Source organism: Emydura macquarii, unplaced genomic scaffold, assembly GCF_026122565.2.
Source record: "Emydura macquarii macquarii isolate MOO-44397 ecotype Brisbane River unplaced genomic scaffold, CSIRO-AGI_Emac_v2 contig_312, whole genome shotgun sequence".
Classification (NCBI taxonomy): Eukaryota; Metazoa; Chordata; order Testudines; family Chelidae; genus Emydura; species Emydura macquarii.
Window position 1 is genome coordinate 11,092,064 of NW_027130449.1, and position 20,682 is coordinate 11,112,745.

The following is a 20,682-nucleotide window of genomic DNA, read 5'->3' on the forward strand; positions in this document are numbered from 1 at the left end:
GGAATCTCGAGTCCCTCGCCCGGGAGCCTCGGGATCGGGCCCCCGCAGCCTAGTGCTTCCGGGGGAAGCGTTTCCGGGGCACCCACTTCCGGGCTGGAGGGCGCAAGAAGCAGCCCCCCCACCCCGTTCCCTGAGGGTGAGACGGGCGCGGGGGGGCGGTTACCGAGGCTAGAGGGTCAGGGTCCCCGCGGGAGGATCGCTGGGTCGGGAGGGACCCAGGAGTTCGGGGGGTTGGGGACAGGGACCCAGGAGTTCGGGGGGTAGGGGCCTGGGTTGGGGCAGGGACCCAGGAGTTCGGGGGGGTTGGGGCAGGGACCCAGGAGTTCGGGGGGTAGGGGACAGGGACCCAGGAGTTCGGGGGGTAGGGGCAGGGACCCAGGAGTGCGGGGGGAACACGGGGGGAGGTGTGTCTGGGGGGGATGAGGATTTTGCAGGGGAGGAGTGTGAGAGGGGGTTGCCTGCCCGGGCCTCGATGTATCTGTGCAGGCCCATACCTAGCCCACCCCCACCAGCTGCCCAGTGCGGTGGCAGCCACCTACTGCCCTGCACTCCCTGCCAGCTGGCGCTGTGTGGGCTTTTCCCACCAGGGCCTCCAGCCCAGCTCTCCACGAGTTGCTACAATGATATCCCAGGTGGGCTGGTGCTTTGGGCTGAGGTTGAAGCAAATGGCCCTAGTTCTCCCTGCTCTCTGGACAGTCCCTTTATTTTCTGCCCTGAACTCCCGTGAGCTAGCTGCTGGGTGATTCCATTCTGCTCTTCAGTGGTGGGTGAATGGCTTTATATGTAGGGCCCGAGTCTCTTCTCCTGTCAGTTTCACACCAGTGTAGCTCCCTTGATTTCAGTGCAGTTACTTCTGACTTATGCTGGGGTAAGCGAAAGCAGGATCAGACCGGCAATATGTAAAGTGATCAACATGGAAGTGCTAGATAGAGAGACAGAGTAATTATTACTTTATCTTCTCCCTGATATGTGGAATAGGAGAGGCAGGGATTTATCAGGGACTCTGTATGTGGGCACCAACTGCTGGATCAGCCTTTCTAGCCCCTGTATATGCAGACTGGCTCTTACAAGTCTTAATTATGGGGTAATGCAGTGGCTTCTTAGGGAACACAAATCTCAGTGTGAGTCACTAGTACATTTATTGTCGCACAGATGAAAAAACTTGCCTTTACATTATTCATCTCACTACCAATGAACATTTTCTGCATTACAGAGTCTTAGGTGTGATCTCTAATACCCTTATTTTTTTGCTTCTTCAGTGAAGATTAAAGAATGTCCCGGGTCCCTTTAGGAAAAGTCCTCTTACGAAATGTCATTCGTCACACAGATGCACACAACAAGGTATGGGACCGTGTTCCGTCCCTTTGCTTCTGTCTCTTGTAGAAAAGTATGGTACTGCCTCTGAGAGCCCAGAGCTGAAGAAGAGCTCTGTGTAAGATTGTGTCTTTCACAAACAGAAGTTGATCCAATGAAAGATATTACCTCACTCACTTTGTCTTGCTGATACAGTCTGTCCGACTTTCCTCATGTATACCAGGATCTGGCATCCCTTTACTTGCTATGCTTCCTGCTACTTTAGTGTTGCATTCACCGTGCCAGGGATTTGTTAGATTTGTTAGATTTTTGTGCCTCTATAAAACTGATCCCTATTGGGATTTGAACTTCACTTCAGTGCACAAGGCTGATATTTCCTGAGATATTTAGAAATTGGCCCTTCTTTGCTAAGGCATTTAATTCATCAATCTCATGATTTTAAAGGGCACTTATCTCCTATGGGCCTGAGATGCTGCTGCACGCACAAGGCTATATGAACTACATCTATGTCAAAGCGCTGGGTGGCTGTATGCTGTATTTCTAAGCGTTTAACATGACTGCTCATTTGGGCGTCAGTTCTGCAATATATGTGTGAGCAGAACTCTGAACCAGTACAGCGCTCCAATGAAGTGAGAGATTCTGCCTGGACTGAAGGGTCCACCTGCATGAATCAGATTGCAGAATCAGGCTCCTCATTTATAAAATAAAGTTATTTGCTGCTGCAGCTAATTGTCATTATGATGTTTCTCATTTTGGTTAACTTGATGTAGCCAAAAGCTCATTTGTGTCACTGCAGCATGTCAGCTTAGTTTGAAATCCATCAAACTTCAGAGTTATTGACCTAGAAGAAGTAAGGTTACAATGTTTCATAGTTGCAAAGCATCACTTCTGTAGCGTACTTAATTTTATTTTCTCCTTTTCTTCATGTTTTTCAGATTCAGGAAGAATCGGAAATGTGGAAAATAAGAGAACTGGAGAAGCAGACTCAAGAGACTTACCGGTGGAAGCAAGGGAGAATGTCCCCCAATACCTCCAGGTGGGACTTAGTTATGTGGAGGAAATAATCTTTAAAGAGAGAGAGTGTGCCCTATGTAAGGGTCAAGAATTTATATTCTTGTAACCATTTTGGTGACTGCACAGGAGCATCCCCGTATAACCCTACAGAAAGACACCACACTTCCTATTGAAATTTCACACTCCATCTTTGTGGGGTGATCCAGGTGGGCAGTTTTAGAAATATGTAACTTTAGGTAGGCTGGGACCTCTGAAATAGCAAGATTATAGTTTGGTTAAGAAGCGGCTAAGAAATGTGATACCATGACATCTGAAAAATCTGCATTGTCCTTGGTTGATGTACTTATTAGTGCTGGTGCATTGGTATTTATAGTGTGGTGTGGGTTAGCAGTAAATGAAAATAGTTCTGACCCAATGTCTTGCACCACACAGATTCCCCCAGCTGCTGTCCAGTCTTCGTGTGTAGGGCCTTAAAGTAGTAGCTGGTCACCTATGGGTACTCACCATAACAAAGTATTAAATTGTCATTGGTGTGCTTGAAGATCTCACAAGCTAAGCAGGATTGGGTCGGTTTTGTACTTGGATTAAGACTTTCAAGGAATTAGCAAGTGGTGCAGGAAGTGGTTTTGCTTACTTGTGCCTTTGAGTCTGTACTGAGCCTCCAGTACCCAAGTTAGTGCTAGGAGATGCTATCTTTTAGATGAGATGTAAAAGTGAAGTCATGACCAGTTGTAATCATTAAAGCCCTCTATGGCACTTTTTATTAGATTCAGGGTGTTAATTCTGGTACTCTCACCAAATTCCAACTCCAGTAATTATGTTCTGCATCCTAAATTCCCCCTGCAGTTTGTGTTGGATACTGTTGTCTTAACTTCCTGCCTTAAACAGTTGTGTCACTGTGCACTGTTAAGCAGCTGCTGCGGTCCATTCCAGAGGTGGTGGCATTTCAGCGCTGCTTGAAGTGAGGCATACTTACCTCTTCAGAGTACTGTGAAACATAATTAAATATTGTTTGCAAAGTGATTTGAGAAACTGATGAAAGGCAACTGTCGATCTGCAAGCCATTTACTAATCATTGGGTTGGTTTTATGGAAGCTCTGTCCTGTGGAGATGAGTGTGAATCTCTTTGCACGGACTGTCATCCAGAGAGTGTCGGATGTGCGCTTACTCCCCAATGCCCTTTGTGTCCTTGATTGATTCATTGCCCAAAAAGTCCTCTCTTCCTCTGAAACGACCCCTGGAGAACACTTGTTTTCTCACTGCAGTAGTCGAATGCGCAGTGATGGTTTCGATGAGGAGAGCCAAAGAGCTGACTGGAAGGCAAAGAACTTTGTGCATGTTCCTGACATGATTGAAGATGATCTTCTCAGAGCTCGGATCTGGAATAAGAAGCTCTATGAATGTGAAGCCAACATGCCAGACAGGTTTGTGGGTGAATTACTATCCTGGCATGGTTCCTATAGAAAAGGTATCTGGTACTTTATGGCCCCACATTTCACAAAAGTTAGTGAATTTATTCTCACAATACCTCTGTGCAATAGAGAAATATTATCATCCCCATTGTACAGGTGGTAAAGTGAGGTACAGAGAGACTTAAGTGACTTGCTCAGTGTCACACAGAGCCAGGAATTGAGTCCTGATCTCCTGAATCCCAGTCCTGTACCTTAGTCACAAGAGCATCCTTCCTCTCTAAATACAGCCCTAAAACTAAGACTCGTTTAGTACTGCTCCTTGAGGAATTTAACTGAGTCTACCTATGATATCAAGGAAAATAATCTCCCGGAGTTACAGGGAAATACTGGTCAATGCTTTTGGGGTATTTCTAAGAAACGTGAGCTGCATTGTGCCTCCCTGAACTCCTCCTTTACTGTTGTTTTAGCCAATTGTTTCATTCCCCCAGGGCTTTTTTTTTTTTTTTTTTAATTAGCACCCAGTCCTAATCTGGCTGTTGGCATTCTTGGTGCCTGAAGATCCTCTGTACAGCTGTAACTCTGTATTTGGATGGGTGTTAGATGTTGAATCTAGTAGTATGTAGATTTTTATCATGGTGATAAAGAACCATGTACTTTTATTTTGCATTATAAATGGAGTTTTGTGCTCGCACAACGGAATACAAATGAAACTCTTTTACTATGGGGAAATGCACAGGGTGAGCAAAGCAAATTACACACCATGGGTGAAGTCAATGGCGAAACTTCCATTGGCTTCAGTGGGGCTAAGATTTCACCCCATGTTCCCTGAGTGTCTGAGAAGTCTGAGCTCCCAAATCATTGGGCTTCTGCCTCATAGGGAGAAGTTCCCTACCAGAGAAGGGCAATGTGGCTGTTAGTCTGCTCAGAAGAGTCTGAACAGAACCTAGCAAAGCAAAATGTTAGCACCTTAAACAGGTACGGAAGATACTAGCTGATATTCCCTCCTCCCCTTTAGACTCTTGCTGTCTAGTCTTTCTAAAGTGCGCGCGCGCTCTCTCTCTCTCTCTGATGTCACTCATTTTCATTCTGAATATCCTGTGTGTTTCTAACATGTTTTGTGCTGTTCTCTTGCAGATGGGGTCACAGTGGCTATAAAGAGTTATATCCGGAGGAATTTGATACTGACAGGTAAGGGTAAGCAGGCCTACTGAAAAGTCCAATGTCTTAATTGCTGTCAAGACACACAGAGAAATTCAGAGCTTATTCCTCTCCAATTTAGACTGTAAATTGACCTTTCAATGCAGAATTGAATTGTTTACCTTGCGGACATGTGGCCTGAAATTCCAGTGTGTTCTCTTACTCAAAACAACTGTGACAATAACGTGAGAGGGTTGAGGTCACTTTATAAGACACAAAAATTAAGTTACGGCTTGAACACTGTCCTTACTCTGCCCATATGTGGCATCATTCCTGCAGCGAAAATCACTCCCTGTTCTGAGCCCTGAGAAGCGATTGTATCTTGTCTAATGAGAGGACATCCAGCTTTAATCCTGCGTTAAGAGTGAGCGAAATGTTATGCAAAAAAGTATTTGCCTTATCCCAGTTCGGCAATTTCCTGAAGTGATTCAGCTTTGACTGACTGGCTGCAAATTTGTCTGCACCTAGAAATGCTAGCCAGAATGAGAGCTCCAGTAGCATGAGAGCCATTAAGAGTAAAAATGCAAAATAAATCTATTGGGACACAGAAAAACCTGTACACAGCAGAATTCCCAAATCTAGCACTTATCTGACTCCTGATAGTAACAGATAAGGAGTTCTTAGTAAGCTTTGCAGCATTATGTTGCTTAGCACATATGTTTTCTGTGCTCTGGGTTGGTTAAAATGCCTTTGAAATGGCCTCTCAGCCCAGTTATAAGGTTTGGACCTGAACTGTTAAACAGTGAAGTTAAAAATGAAGCCAATATGTCTGTCCTGAAAGAAGTTCAGGGTAGATGGGCTTGATTGATGCTTTGAAATAGGAAATGCTAACTTAGAATCTGCCCTGGCCTTTATTCTTCGTCCCTGTTACAGTGACCAGCAAGAGAAAGATGAACAAAACACTGTCAATGGAAAGAGGAAATCTCACCCAGGAAAACAATCCATACATGAGTCACTCAAACGGAAGAGGCCAAAAAAATCACAGAAGAAGAAGCAGAAAAAAAAATCTCACAAAAAGCGAAAGAAAAGGAAAAAGGAGAAGGTGAAGGCATCATCAGATTCTTCCCCGGAGAGCGAGTGTTTGGAGATCGGGACTTCGGGTGCTAGGAAAGGGAAACACAAGCACAAGAAGAAGACCAGGAAAATGCTTGCAAGGGAACCTGCCTCTTCCTCTGGGCGCGAAAGTGACTCTTCCGATGTGAGTAGCTCTGAGGACAGCGAATCTGAGGAGAAAAAGTGGTCTAAGAAAAAAAGGAGGAAATGCCCTGTGTCTGCATCAGAAAGGCACAGTGAGATTCAGGAGAAGCAAAGCAAGAGGAAAAACTGGAAAGTGGCAGCTGATGAGAAGTCTGAGGACAGCTCAGATGAGGACTAACAAGAGGCTGAGAGTCTTGGGCCATGGTTGAAATTGCACATCAGCGAATGGAGGTTGACATTTTCTCCCAACACTGCCCTGTGGTAAGAATACAGTGCTGAACTGATTTCCAGAGCACAGCAACTTTATAACTGCCAGTCCACAGGTATGGGCTCTGCACCTTGCTGGCTTGCAGAGGGCACCCTTTTATTTTTTGCTGGTTTGAAACCAGGATACCTGAAAGAACCTGGGGGACAGGCATTTTCTCCTGCCCACCCACCCACCCTAGACTCCTGGTTCAATAATTGTTCCCATTTCATGGCCATATTCAATTTTAATTGACAGTTCCTGTAGGCCGTGTTCAGAAGGGAAACAGGTGCTTTGGTGCCATCTCTAGGTTTTTTAAGTTAGGGTTTAACTCAACAGATTGTTTCTCTTTTCATGCGTAACCACATACTGACCAACACACAATTGCAATAAAGAGCAGAGGCTGCAGACTAACAGCTCTTCGTGCTATTGGATTTAACAGACTGGGCACTTCACTGCAGCATTCTCCCCATGATGAAAATAAATTGATATGGACCCACATGGACAGTTGAAATAAGGAGGAAGCACTCATCTGGAACAAGGAGGGGTGTGGGGGATGTCGCCATTCAAGCTGTGGGTTTGGTGACCCAGCTGCAGTAGTTTGTTTCAAACTTACCTCAGATTCCCCTACCTCTGCCCTTTGTGTGGCTGACTTTCCCTCCTTCCTATCAGTAGCATGCCCCTCTCGATCCACTTGTGCTGATGGACAGGCCTCTGATAGATTTCTTGTTCTGTCTCTGGCTGGCTCAATATATTTGACAGAAAAATTGGGATAGGGAGGGAAATGAACCCTTTCTCCCTGCAATACACATGAAAACGCATCTATACTTTCCTTTTGAAATCTGATCTCTTTACCACCATTTTAGAGCAAGACCCAAGGACAGAGCATGGATCTGTTCAGGGATTCTAAGGGCTGCTCAGGGCTGCTCCTCTCTCTATACAATATGTTCACCATTGATCAGGTTCCATGGACCTCTGAATATGTTTTGTGGAGCCAGTTAATATATAGGAGGTTGTAGCTCTGCTTAATATCCTCAAGTAGAAGATGGCAAAAGGGACTCTTAGCACATATAGTCCCATACCCCGGGTTCTTCTGAATTTCCATGTGTGGCAGTAGATTGTGTCTACAGCCCCAGAATGTGGAGGTCTTGAATTGCTCTGGATTAGGATTGAGGTCTCTGGGCACCAGATGTATAAACTATGGGCTCAAACCTTCACCAAGCCTTTTCTCTGTGTGCGCTTGCATATATGTAAGCCATGGAGATGTGATGGGATTACAAATCTGTGCCCAAGTCAAGAGAAAACATCATTCTTAGGAGAGTTCAGCCGTGTGCATGTCTTGGGATCTTCCTTAAGCTTAGCTTTGCTTGAGTGAAGATCCAGTGGAAGCCTTTTACCACTGAGACTGGACAGTGCTAAATAAGTAAGGTGAGCTGGCCATCTCAGTTCTGAGCAGAGCAGATGACTGCTATGACATATTGAGGATGGGGCACACTTTCCTGTTAAAAACTTACCTATCATCTTTCTGCGAATCCATGAACTAATAATGTTCCCAGTTGTGCTTCTGCAGTACCATGGGGACAGTTTACACACATGGGTAAGGCATTTATAGGTCTCTTCCTCAGAACTTCTTGTTGAGACAGCACTCGTAGCTCCTGGGGGCAGCAGCCGAAGTGCCTCGCTCATACCTACCTACCTCTGGGGTAGTTTACCGGTTAGTGGGAGTGTCCTATGTCAGCCTGGCCAAGAAATCTTCCCAATCTTACTGTCTATAATCTGCTTAATCAGAGAACTACTAGATATTGGGGAGGGGAGAGAAGGAGGGAAGCCTGGATAAATACACAATGGCCCACATGTTCGGTCTTTATTTAAATACTTTGTCTTGCTTTCTCAGCCTGTAGCAGGTGATGCTCTTTTGGATCTCCCCGTGTGCATTGACGACGTTGTAGTGTCTGTCATTCCAACCCCACCAACTCAGTGCTTGGTCTGCACCCTGTCAATCACACCCTCTTCTAGAAGACCTGTGGCTTCCTTTTCAGGACATGAGGAATATGCGGGCATCTCCTTTCTCTGATGGAATTAAGCAATGTCTTAATTTTCTAAGACCCTGTCTCTTGGTGCAGGGATTTCCCTGGACAAGAAGAGGACCTGTCAGTGATTCTTTTCTAGGCCATGTGAGAGTCTCTTCTTTATTGCAATCTGCAGTAATGTTCATTCAATGAAAATGCAGCAGCTTTCCATTCATCGTAAGAGAAATTATTTTTATTTGTATAAATTAATCCTCTAGGGAAAGACTTTAAATTAGGAAATGTGTAACTGCAGAAGATCAAGGATTCATGTATTGCACTGGACCCAATGTGGACCTTGTTCTGGGTGGATTTTAGGGCAGGACTGACTGCTGGAGCTGTAACAGTGATCCTGCTGTGCTATGTGGTCCAGCTTCTAATGCAGCCACTCAATAGAGTGCTTGGTAAGTCAGTACTTTTGCTTTGGTGGACTAAGGTCTCCAGGCATTTGAACATGGGTTGCCTCATGCTGCTTCATCCTAACTAAGAACATATGCCGAGTGTACTCCTGCCAGTTCAAGGCATTTACTCAGGATAATAGGCTGGCCAGAATGGGGATTCAGGACCTTTTACCTAGCCTGGCCACTATTTATTTACCCAGGATCTAACTTTGCTTTTCTTTCCACTTAAAGCAGCAGTGGCTGCTGCAGTAACCTGAGGCTGCTGGAACTTTGCTCCATAAGTCATTTTTGAACAGACAAGCAATTCACTTATGAATTTTTTTCAACCCCTGCCCCAAATGTCTGCTAAAGACCTTGTGTGTCTGTGATTCTGGTAATCGGGGGGTCTGTTTGGATAGTCTCTTATCCAAAGCATACTTCCAGGTTTCCTGCTCTGTATGTGTAGTATTACCACCCTTGAACCTATTTTTGAAGAGAAATATAAGAGGGTGCCAGGGAAGAGAGGGTGGATTATATATCCTTTCTATGAAACTTCAGTACAGGATTTTTAATTTTTATCTGAGAGAGACACGGTGGTGGATGTTCACCTTATTTGATAACATAAGTGGTGATGGGTTCAGAGAATAAACCAGACTTTTCAAATGTGGTTAATTTATTTACAACCATTCACCAGGTTAGGCTATGTGTGTGTAAAATATCAATCTGTAGATCATTAAATAAGACTGCATATCCAGCCATGTACCTTTAAACATGTATAAGGAAATCTATTTTAATCTCTCAAGCCCAGATCAGCCTTCTACATTGTACTAGAACATACTCAAATAACGGGGTGGGCGGGAGGGAATCTTCCCTCATTTGCATTACTGTATTTCTAAGTTAAACTAAACTGATTTAAGGGAGGGTTAACCCAATGAAAGAACATCTATGATAGGGCCATCCACCTCTTTAACTAGTGTTAGTTAAACCACTTCAACGTTTCTAATACAGACAACATCTCAAACAGATACTGCATCACTTTACATTCAGTTGATGTTTTCTTTATCACCAGAAGGGCTACAACCAATTTAAAAGAAAAAAGCTTGGATGGTGCAGCATGGGTTCTGGGGGAAGGAGGGGATTCTGCTGCAAATGTCACAGCCACAGACCCATCCAATAGACCAGGCCCTCAGCAATAAGGTTTTAACCAGTTTCACTTTTTGGTTTTCATGCATTAGCCTAATGTGCAGCTCCTAGGTTTAGGCTCCAAGCACTCCAGCAGAACAAGTGTTTTCAGTGATGTATTAGTTCATGGAAAACATTTAATTTTGAAAACTTAGATATTAATTTTGACGCTAAGATACTACATCCATGCCCCTTGTCAGTAGAAAGCACATCTCTACTTTCCTCTAATTAGATAAAAGACTTAGAAAAATAACGAGGCACACTTTCACATCACAAGATTAGTTTTGCCCAGTGTTCCTGATGGTTTATTAAATTGCACTAGGTCCAGGATGACATATTTATGAACAACAGTTCAGTGCACTTAAAGAATTCACAGGGACAACTGTGCTTTCTGCAGATGACCGTTCAACCACTTCTGCATTTCATACAAGTGTGACATAAAATGAGCTTAGAACACACGATGATGCTTCACTGACAGTTAATAGGTGTTGAGCTGAACAGGAGAGATTGGGCTGTCCAAAGGTGGGAAATACAATGGTCAGTGTCCCCCTTTCTGTAGAATTTGAGCAAAGCGGTTAGTGATGGATAACGTGGTATCAATGAATCTGTCCACACAGCTGGCTAGACAGCCTTCTGTCCTAGAGTCCAACTTGGAGCCAGGTTTGTCCACACATTTCTCCCAGCAGACTTCCATGAAGTTATGAACCTGAATGAGAACAGGAAATGTTAGTCACCACTAATTAATAAAATATTTTACAGAGGAGGAAGCTGAAATGAGAGGTGCATGAGTGTCACTTGACCAGGAGTCCTCATAGCACCATCCTTTCCCCCTGGGCCTCATCCTGGAAGGGACCATCATGCTCAGGACTGAGAGTTCAGCCTGTGGCCTATTCAGTACTTGGTCCTTCAGCTGACACTGGCCCGAAGGGAGCCGGGGTGCCGCAGACCATGTGATTTGTGTGCTGTAAGCACTTACCGGCCAGCAGGAACTGGGCCGAGTCACTTTCCCACATCACCCCACGCTCATCTATCTCCCGCCACGGGTCTCCGGGGTCATTTCCAGGGGCTGCCTCGGGCTCTCTGGGAAGGTCACAAGGATCGGGGTGGGGGGGAAGGAACCCATTGGGGGTGGTAGCACTAGGGGTCCTAACGACGGAGGGTCTGGGCACCGTGGGGGCTGATGGGGGAGGGGTGGGGGCCCCGGGGAACTCCATGAATGGCGTTCAGAGCGGAGCAGGGCTGCGGGGAGCGCAGGCCCCGCGCTGCGTGCGAGGCCCCTCGGCCGGCTGGGGCTGGGGCGGGGGAGAGTCCCGGGGGCCCATGGCGGGCACGGGGGCGCTCCGGGCGGTCGGTACCTGGGCGGTGAACTGCGCCCGCTGCTGCTCAGCGGCCACCAGCCGCTGCAGCTCGGAGACCGCAGGGTCCCGCTCCCCGTCCGGGCCGCCGAGCTCCGCCATGGCCGCGGGGGGACGGACCGGACCCAACCGCAGGGCGCCCCTGAGCGCCGACCTTCCCCGCCGGAACCGGAAGTAAGGGTGTGTGTGTGTGTGTGGCCTCGAGTCGCGTCACGTGGCAGCGGGGGGGGGGCCAAGCCGAGTGCGCTTCCGCTTCCGGGTTGCCTGGTGCCCTTGGGGAGGGGGCGTCGAGCGGGCGCGGGGTAAGGGCACGATCAAGATGGCGGCGATGCTCGTGCGGGTGGCGCTGGGGCGGCCCCAGGTCGGGGGCCTCGGTAAGTGCCGGGGGCGCGGGCCGCGGGGAGGGAGGCAGGCAGGCGACGAGCGGCGGGGGCTCAGCCCGGCCCCTCCATGGAGCTGCCCCGGCTCAGGGCGGCGGGGGTCCGCTCCCGGCTCTGGCGCTGACTCGCTGCGGGGCCTTGGGATGGGATAGGATGGGATGGGATAGGAGCCCCCCCGCATAACACAGCCCCCCCTCCCCCCGTGACGCGGGGCAACCGCAGTGCCGCCCCCTCCTCCCTTTGTGGTGCGGGGTTACGCGGGGGGGGCAGACACCCGCCTGGCCCTGAGGGGGCTGGGGGCGTTGGCTGTTAAATCCTTGGCGGGGAAGCGCTGGAGCATGTGTGCACCAGGCCTGGTAGAAATACCGCGAGTGACACCTTGCCCCCACCCCCTCCAGCTCCCCAAATGCTGCTCTTTGCGGGGTGTCGTTTGCATTTCCCGTTCTAGTGTTGTGCGTCCTTTTTTCTGAAGAAACCCCCGGCTTCCCTCTTCAGGCAGCCCTCTGAACGCTGATTACTCCTTGGTTAAGATGCCGCTCGCTGCAGTTCAGTGTCTAGGGGTTTGCCTTTAGCTTTTGGGGAGGGCTGTAAAATGCAACTAATTAACCTTTGTCCCATTGACAGCTCTTCTCAATAAGAGTCTGCTGACCAGATCTGTGCTTGCCTGTACCACGACCTTGGATCGGCCGACTCCGGCACGTCAAATCCACATTTCTCCCAGGAGCTATGGTAAGTCAGTCTAAGCGGGGACTCTTAAGATTTGAAACCTAGGGATACTGCTTCAATTCAGGTTCTCTCTTCCAGACACATTCACTTCCATCCACAAAAGTTCTGTTGATAGCCACTTGGGAAGCTGCTATTCTTTATATATATATTATTGTTTTTATGTGATATTTGATTCTGACCATCTCAACCAGCTCAATCACCCTTTTCTTTACAGTGTTTTCTTGGCCCCACGGAGTCGCAGATAAGGCAACTGATTATTTGCTCACTGAACTCAAATCTGTGCAAGCTTTTGATTTAAAATCAATTGACATAGTGTAAATTAGGTGTCGGGAAAGTAAACATCTGCAGTATAATTTAACACTACAAAAATTGGCAGATTTCTATGAGGTTTGTTCTTCCTGTTTTGTAGGGCATGGAAATTGGTATTGCCTGAATTTTCAGGCAGTCATCTCTATGACTAGGAAATGGTGCTGTTATGGTTTATTAGAAGTCACTTTGCACTTCATGGCTCCTGCTGAAAACTTGCATGGTTCTTTCTGTTAGCCTAAAACTAATTTCTTAGTAATCTTGCATGCAATGTCATTTTATTATAGTATCCAGGAAAAAAGTAATTCTAAATCCAGCTTTTTTTCCTTAGCGTCTTACTTAAATGGTGGAAATTCACTGAGTTTCAAACAAACATTTTCAGTTTGCTAACAAAGGTGTTGTCTTTGTCTGTGGAAATTGACTTGATAAAACTAAGATAAGAAAATGAAAGAAAGATTAAAGAACAGGAGATCCTTTTTATGGCCCTGTAATAGATAGGTGGTGGTGGTTGTTGTAAGCGTGGTGCTGAAATTATGGCTCCTCTGTTGGACAGGAGCTTCCGGTCCATCTGAGGTCAGGCTAGACAGACTGGATTGGAAGCAAGATCCATTGCAGGACAAAATTTCCTTTCTTCAGGTAGCAAAAATCAGTGGAAGGCAGTGTAAGAGAAGCAGGCAAAGACCTAAATCCAGGACTGCCATAATGTATGTCATTAACCTGAGAAATACTATGACCAGGGATTAATTAGGATTTTATATCCTTTCGACTGTACCTATGGCAGAAAATAGAAAAAAGAGTGCAGACACAAACCGATACAAAGTGACAGCCAAGCTGTCTCTGCTCCTTTTTCTCTCCAACTTTTCTACTTTCTCATTCTATGGATGCTACCCACAGACCTTGTCTACTCGAAACAACGCAACCTTGGACCATCTCAAAATGTAAACAAGTCCAACGCAAAACAAAAGTTTGCTACACTTATGTCAAGAAGAAACTTGTTGCATTTTGGAAAGCGTTCCTTGAAGTTCCAGTTGTTTTACTGCTGATCTTTTTGTTCCATTATCCCAACAATACTTGTATAATATCGGTCACCCTGCACAGAGCGGGAAAAATTCCATGTCTGAATTTTGGTACAGTTCACATTAAATCTTTTCTCCAGCTCATGATTTGATCAAACAGCATGAAACATTTAGACAAGTGCTCTGATGTGTGTTTTGTAACGCGTGCTGATGTTAGCACTCTGCTTTTAAGTGCCAGTATATTCTAAGGTGTCCGGCTACCCTCACTGTATGTCAATGTCTCTTAAACCATATTTCTTCTGGTGATGTCCACAATGTACAGGAAAAGTAGGCAATGTACAAAGACCCCAAACTACCACTTCTGTGCTTGTCTCTGAGTCAACTGCTGTGCAAACAGAACAGTGCACTGGCAGTTGTCTATGGAGGAAGAGTGAGATCATGGGGCTTCTTTGGCTACTTCTAGGTGCTTAATACTTAGAGAGGTCCCAGAGGTTCCAGCTCCTTCTCTACTTAAGATAACAGCAGTACTAATTCATGCACTCAGCTCTTCATGGAGTTATCACAGAGGTATCAATACTTAACAAATACAGCACACTCCATGCATAGGTCTTAAAGCTCTTCACAAAGAGAGGGGAAGGGTTTCACTGTTGTTATTCCATATCAAAGGTGGAAAACCAAGGCGCAGAGAAGGGAGGTGGCTTGCCTTGGGTCATACAGTTGGTGGGAGAACTGGAAATGGAACCAGTGCATCTCATTGCCCAGTGTTCTGCACTCTCCATCCTGCTATGCTGCTTTATTGTTCTTCATCCTCTCCTTTCAAACTGTTATGTGCTAAGCAGGGCGCTCAGTACAGGCCACAAAGAGGCAGAACTGAGATGTTCTGCATCTGCAGGCAGTTCATGATGCACTAGTGCAAAAACCTTAAGTATTGTTTTCAACAACACCTGTTCTGTGGTGTTTGTGCAGGGTCCATTACTCAACAGCAGGCTATGAAACAAAGGTGACGTTTCCTTTGGCCTCATCTGTCAGCATTTTCAGTCTGTTGTCTGTATCCTAATTAAAGGAACTTTACTTTTTGAACAGCAGAGGGGGTATGCAGAGAAGAGAAATTTAAAACAAGCATTTTAAGGCCGTATGTAAAATAGGAATATTTAACACAAGAATCTGGGGTCACCCGGTGAAATTAGCTGGCAGCAGGTATCATAGAAACAAGAGGAAATATTTTTTCACCCAACGCACAGCTAACCTGTGAAACTCATTGCCAGGGGAAGTTGTGAAGGCCAAAAGTGTAACTGGATTAAAAAAAAAATTAAATAAGTTCATGGAGGATATGTCCATTAATGGCTGGAGCCAAGATGGTTAGGGATGCAACCCCCTGCTCTGAGTGTCCCTAAACCTCTGACTGCCAGAAACTGGGCTGGACAATGGAATGCATCACTTGATAATGCCCTGTTCCAGGGGTGGCCAACCAGTCAGAGAGGAAGAGCCGCAAAGAGCCACATTTACTTTTTCAGTTTCCCCTCCTCTCTTACCCTCTGCTGAAAATTCAGGTTGATTGTCAATTTCAGTGGCAGCTTGTCAATTTCACTTGTCAGTTTCCCCTCCTCTCTTGCCCTCCACAGAAAAGCTTGTCAATTTCAAAGAGCAACAGCAAAGAGCCTCCAGCAGCATTTGTATGACCAAAGAGCCGCATGTGGCTCCTGAGGCCACCCCTGCCCTATTCTGTTCATTCCCTCTGAAACATCTGGCACCGGCTGCTGTCAGAAGACAGGGTACTGGGCTAGATGGACAATTGTTCCGACCCAGTATTGCTGTTCTTATGAATATATTTTGTAGCAATAAGTCAAAGGCAACCTGATTTTGCCCAGCTAAGGGATGTGTAGCTAAGTCTGAGGAAGCACCTAGTTGCACAGTGTTGATCAGAATGAGTTAACCGTTGTTCAAATTGGGATAACGTGAGCAGAAACTCTGTGTTGAAAATGCTTTTTTTTGCAGCCGGTTCCAAGGCTGCATCTCTACACTGGACGAGTGAGCGAGCTGTCAGCGTCCTCTTGCTGGGTCTCCTCCCTGCAGCCTATCTTCATCCCGGACCTGCCATGGACTATTCACTGGCGGCAGCCCTCACACTCCATGGTCACTGGTAAGCATAGGTGTGAAAAAGTCTAGTAGATGTCTCACCAGGACCAGCCAGAACTACTCTTTGGTCGTAAGAGCTCTGGATGAAAATGGAGCTGAGCAGCAAATCTGCACAAATCAGGAACAAAACTCTTATTCTTTGTGTTATTGTGACTGACATCTTGGCCTGTTACAGTCTTGACCAAACTTACAGCAGTTACGGTCTTCCTTTGTCATTTTGCCTCTTCAGTTAGAAGCATCTATCCTGCCTTCTATTAGGGGACCCTTCTTTCACTCAGTCTCTTGTGTTTCTCTCTTTATCCATATCTTGTACTTTGCAGACAGTAGGAAATCTAGTAGCTTATATATGGCCTTCAGATCTGAATGCAGCATCAGGACAGATCTCTTCTTAAATAAGACCTCCTAGAGAAGCTCAGGATTTTATTGGTGGCTCTTTTTCCTCAGAGCTGTTACAGAGTCTGGGGTCCCAGCGTAGCATTAGGGAGCACTGTATTACTGGAGGTGCCGTCTTTTGGATGACATTGAAAAAAAACCAGTCCTGATTACATATGCTTGTTTAAGGATCCCCTGGCATTTTTGTGAGAGTCAGGATGTTAGTCCTGGATCCTGACTAGATATCCTTTTGGCAACTCCACTTTACCTCCCTAAATTCCCTTTGCAGTTTCAGTTGGGACAGTATTTTTCACTTCTTGTGGCTGTAAGTTTTCAGCCCAGAGGAAATTGCATCTTGGAGGTGTGTTTATCTGTTTCCTTTCTTAAGTATGTGTAGCCCCTATCATTCCAGTAACTGACCACTTTCCAAGTATTTTAAAATTGAAATGGTGTCATCTTCCTTTTCAGCCTGTAGGACAAATGATTTGACCACTTTATCAAATTTCTATTTGTATGTGTGCGAGTGCATGACTCACTGAGGGGAAGTTTGATCAAAGAAATTGGCATTTAATTCTGATTGTGCTGAGGTTTGTGGTCGCTATCTGTTTATAAGTTCTAGGTCAAATGTCTGAGAAAGTTCTGTTTTCTGCATTCACAAGCCTCTCCTGACTATAGGCATTTTAATTGTTCTAGAGATATGTAGCTGTCCCTGGAGGTCAGGGAGGGAGGATCTCTTGGGTAGCTAGAGCAAGGCGAATGGAAGGCTTGGACAGATTTTGAACTGGACTCTGTTTTCAGTGAGGAGCCACTGCAGAGAGCAGAGCACTGGGATGATATCGTCCGAGACCTGAATTGTTCCACTAACAAGCTCTTTTGTAGCAGGTGAAATGCTATCAAGGTCTTTGACTTCATTTCTGGATTTGAGTTGCAATAATCCAGCCTGGACATCATGAATGGGTGGATTGCTGCAGCCAAGTCTTTGTACAACAGGAAGGGGCACTGTCTTCTAATCCAGTGGTTTTCAACCTTTTTTTGTTTGCTGGCCCCTAAAAAATTTCAAATGGAGATGAGTACCCCTTTGGAAATCTTAGACATAGTCTGTGGACCCTCAGGGGTCTGTAAACCACAGCTTGAAAACCACTGTTATAATCAGCCACAGATGGAATCAGATGGAATTGTTGAATGCAGTATTGTTGTAGCTGTGTGGGTCTCAGGGTATTAGAGAGACTAGGTGGGTGACGTAATATTTATTATTGAACCAACTTGTGTTGGTGAGAGATACAAGCTTTCAAACTGCATAGCTAGCTGTGACACTCTCAAAACCTTACCACAGAGCTCTTCTTCAGGTCTGAGAGGCTCAAAAGCTTGTCTCTCTCACCAACACAAGTTGGTCCAATAAAAGATATTTCCTCACCCACCTTGTCTCATAGATGGAACCGGACATTTTCTGACATCGTTATATGGTCATCCAATAGCAATGAGGAGCCCCAAAGTCTCTTAAGACAATCTGAGGACAGGTGCCTTCAGGAGTGGGGGAGTATTCTAGTGGAGGCAAGTACTTCACTTCCCTCTTCCTACCAGTATCACCTCAGTCTCACTCGGGTTCACATTTAGCCAGCTGCTCTTCATTTAGGTGCTGATTTTAGTCAAGTATTGACTAAGCTGGGAGATTATACTGTTTGCATTTGACATAAAACAGATGTAGAGATGGCTATTTCTGTACTGTTGATACTTCAGCTTGAGTTGTCTCGCCAACTCTTTTAATAACTTCTTATAGATATTGATAAAGGAGAGGGGAGAAGAGAGAGCCCTGTGGAACTGTACAGGTGAGGGTTTTTGTAGGTAGAGGAACAGTTGCCCATAATAATCATCTGGGAGTTTGGTCTGAGAGGAGGAATCTGAGTTGTCCTAGGAGTGTGTGTTCCCACTACAGCTTTTTGGAGGTGGGACAGGAATCTTTGGTGATGAGCAGGTATTAGATACCAGAGACAGGTCCCTCAGGATTACTAGGAGGTTGTAATCTACCAGAATTAAAAGTCCTGTCTCTTTATCAGGTCCCGATTCAGAAAGATCAAGGATATTGGCATGTGACAGGTAACACTGGAGACTGTCTGACTAGCTGCTAGATTAGTTTGCTTAGGAAAAGGGGGCTCAGGCATTGCGAAGTCTTTCATGTCAAGCAGTGATTTATGTTAGCATTCATTGGCATATTGCATGGGATAGGGTGCATGGTAGATTTCCTTAATCAAAAGAGGTGTTGACAATCTGATAGAAGGGATGTCAGATGTTCTTATATCTGTTCCTCTACCTACCTCTTATAGGAAGGACAGGAGTTGGAGCCACAGGGGTGTGGTAACCTGAGTCATTGCTTCCATGATGATCTGTGTGAGTGGGCTGAAATCTTGGAAGAAGGGGGTATGTACCTAGTTCGGCTCTTGACCTTGCTGGTCACCCATGAGGCCTTCCTGGATAGGGTTGATCTTCTCTGTGAAATAAGATAATTCCCAGCATCAAGATGATGAGTCTTCTGACTTTCATCACCAGGTTAGTCAGCATTTTTCTCTGCTCCTCTGGGAAGATTTTCCAGTCTGGTTGCTTGTAGATGAGTAGGATGCTCATGTTAGTATAGTCTCTCTTCTTCCAGATTAAGCGGACACTTGAGTCAAAGGACTTTAGCTCAAGAGAGCTTCCCCTACTTTTTAGCTAGAAGGGAGGTAGATTGGCTACTTCACTTCCAGATTTGTCCCCCCTCATGTTGTTTTTTGAAGAGAGTATGTATGAGGGGGAAAGGAGCAGAGAAACAAGGGAAGATGACACTGAAACTGTGGTGTCGGTCTGCCCCTGTCATGTAGACCAGGCTTGGCAGCTCATCCGGGATAAGACTTTGGATGGTGAAGGGTTTATTGATCACAGATATTGAATTTATGAAGCTGAGGTACTGCAGTTTGTAGGCTTGTCTTGCTTGATGATGTGAAATATCTGTTTGCTGATTGCAACTGATTGGCTGTAGTTTAATCATCTTCCTCAGAGGATGGCTGGAATTTCCTCTGTTCACTTCTTCCTGTTGTGGCCGTCTCAGTGTGCCCCTTTGAAGCTGTGCTGGACCCCTGTGCTTTGCTGGCTGGCAGGAACTCCCACTGCTGCTGTAAAATCTGGCACCTCCCTGTTTAGTCTTCTGAAACATTATCACTCTTGGAATTCTTTCATTAAATAAAATTGTCAGGGCCATGGAAGGTCTTGAAATGAAGCCAGACTTAGACTTCTTCTGCAGAGGTTTCTGCATCCTGTGTATGTAAGCCTTGCACTCTCATATTGGAAGTTCTGCTTTTAGAGGACACTACATATGATGCAGCGTTCCTGTGTTGTACTGTCTTAGTTTCCTGGTGGGCAAAAATAGATACAAATGCTAATATTTCTTTCCATGACTATCTTGTATCTTGTAGTAAATTCTAAACTGGATGTCCACAATAAAAAAAACCCTTTTTTGTGCAGACAATTTAGGGACTTTCCCCCAGCAAAAATCAAGTGCCAACTTGTTAGTTTTTGTTTATCTATTGCTTCGGGTTAAACAGTGTTTGTCTTGGCTTTTCTGTGGTTAACTCTCCTGGAGCAAGGCCACAAAATGAAACCCGCCCTCTGCACATGGTGTGTCATAGTTTGAAAATGTTTCTCTTATAGTAAGAAACTCCTTCACGCCCAAAGCAAGGGTTGCAGGGGCTCAAGCTGTTAACACATCTGTAGGAGAGCTAAACACTCCCTTACTAAGCTGGCTAAGAACAGCTGGCTTGCTGTGCTGGTGTCAGTCATGCCATCCCTCTGTTACCCCTGTCATGTTTCTTCTGAGGTGGCCAGAGGTAGAAATGCCCAAGACTCCTGTGCACCCCTGTGGGCAGGGGAAGTGGAGGGTCAGCTTTTGTGTTCTCCTTATTCCCTGCTGTGGAGCTAGGATTTTATTACATTTGCAGTCTTTGCTTTGGACCTGAAGTGCATCTTTGCTGCTAGGACAATGTAAAAGGGGAAGGCTCTTTAGGCTAGTATAATTCCAGTGTCAAACCAGAGAACCAATACTAATGGCTGATCTGAAACTCCAGAATTTGCAGACTTTTTCCTCTGGTTTTTCTCCTTTGCTCTCACTTGGCACTTTCCACTACCTATGTTCATAGCTCTAGCTGTCTGAGAGTTGTTAGCCCCTTGTACGTCCTCAGCTTCTGTCTGTGGATTGTAGCCTCCTGACTTTCTCTCCTCTTCTGTGTGGATTAAAGCCCTCCTCTTATTACCTCCTGCCTGCCTGATTTTTGGCTACCAAAATGCCTGTCTGGGTAAAAGTCTTTTTCTCTTTTCCCCTCCTAGTGGCAACTGCTTTAGTTCAGTGAATCCTGCTAGGT

General features: G+C 45.7%; 3 protein-coding genes across 3 annotated transcripts in view; 2 read left to right on the forward strand and 1 right to left on the reverse strand.

Moving 5' to 3' along the window:
* NKAPD1 (NKAP domain containing 1) lies at positions 1-8,144 on the forward strand. The gene is made up of 6 exons (XM_067565482.1): positions 1-136; positions 1,260-1,341; positions 2,250-2,350; positions 3,594-3,752; positions 4,875-4,928; positions 5,811-8,144. Exons 2-6 carry the CDS (start codon positions 1,273-1,275, stop codon positions 6,310-6,312), a joined length of 885 nt encoding a protein of 294 aa, XP_067421583.1. The 5' UTR covers positions 1-136; positions 1,260-1,272; the 3' UTR covers positions 6,313-8,144.
* Positions 8,145-10,284: 2,140 nt separating this feature from the next.
* On the reverse strand, positions 10,285-11,548 carry TIMM8B (translocase of inner mitochondrial membrane 8 homolog B). Its single transcript, XM_067565497.1, has 2 exons — positions 11,362-11,548; positions 10,285-10,712 (listed from the first exon to the last, which is right to left on the reverse strand). The coding sequence occupies exons 1-2, from the start codon at positions 11,461-11,463 to the stop codon at positions 10,545-10,547; spliced, it is 270 nt and encodes an 89-aa protein (XP_067421598.1). The 5' UTR covers positions 11,464-11,548; the 3' UTR covers positions 10,285-10,544.
* A 31-nt stretch (positions 11,549-11,579) lies between these two features.
* The window catches only part of BCO2 (beta-carotene oxygenase 2), a 66,056-nt gene continuing 56,953 nt past the window's right edge, over positions 11,580-20,682 (forward strand). Inside the window, exons 1-2 of the mRNA XM_067565434.1 lie at positions 11,580-11,735; positions 12,366-12,470. Of these exons, the coding sequence (XP_067421535.1) occupies positions 11,681-11,735; positions 12,366-12,470 (160 nt within the window). The 5' untranslated portion in view covers positions 11,580-11,680. The remainder of the gene's footprint in view (positions 11,736-12,365; positions 12,471-20,682) is intronic.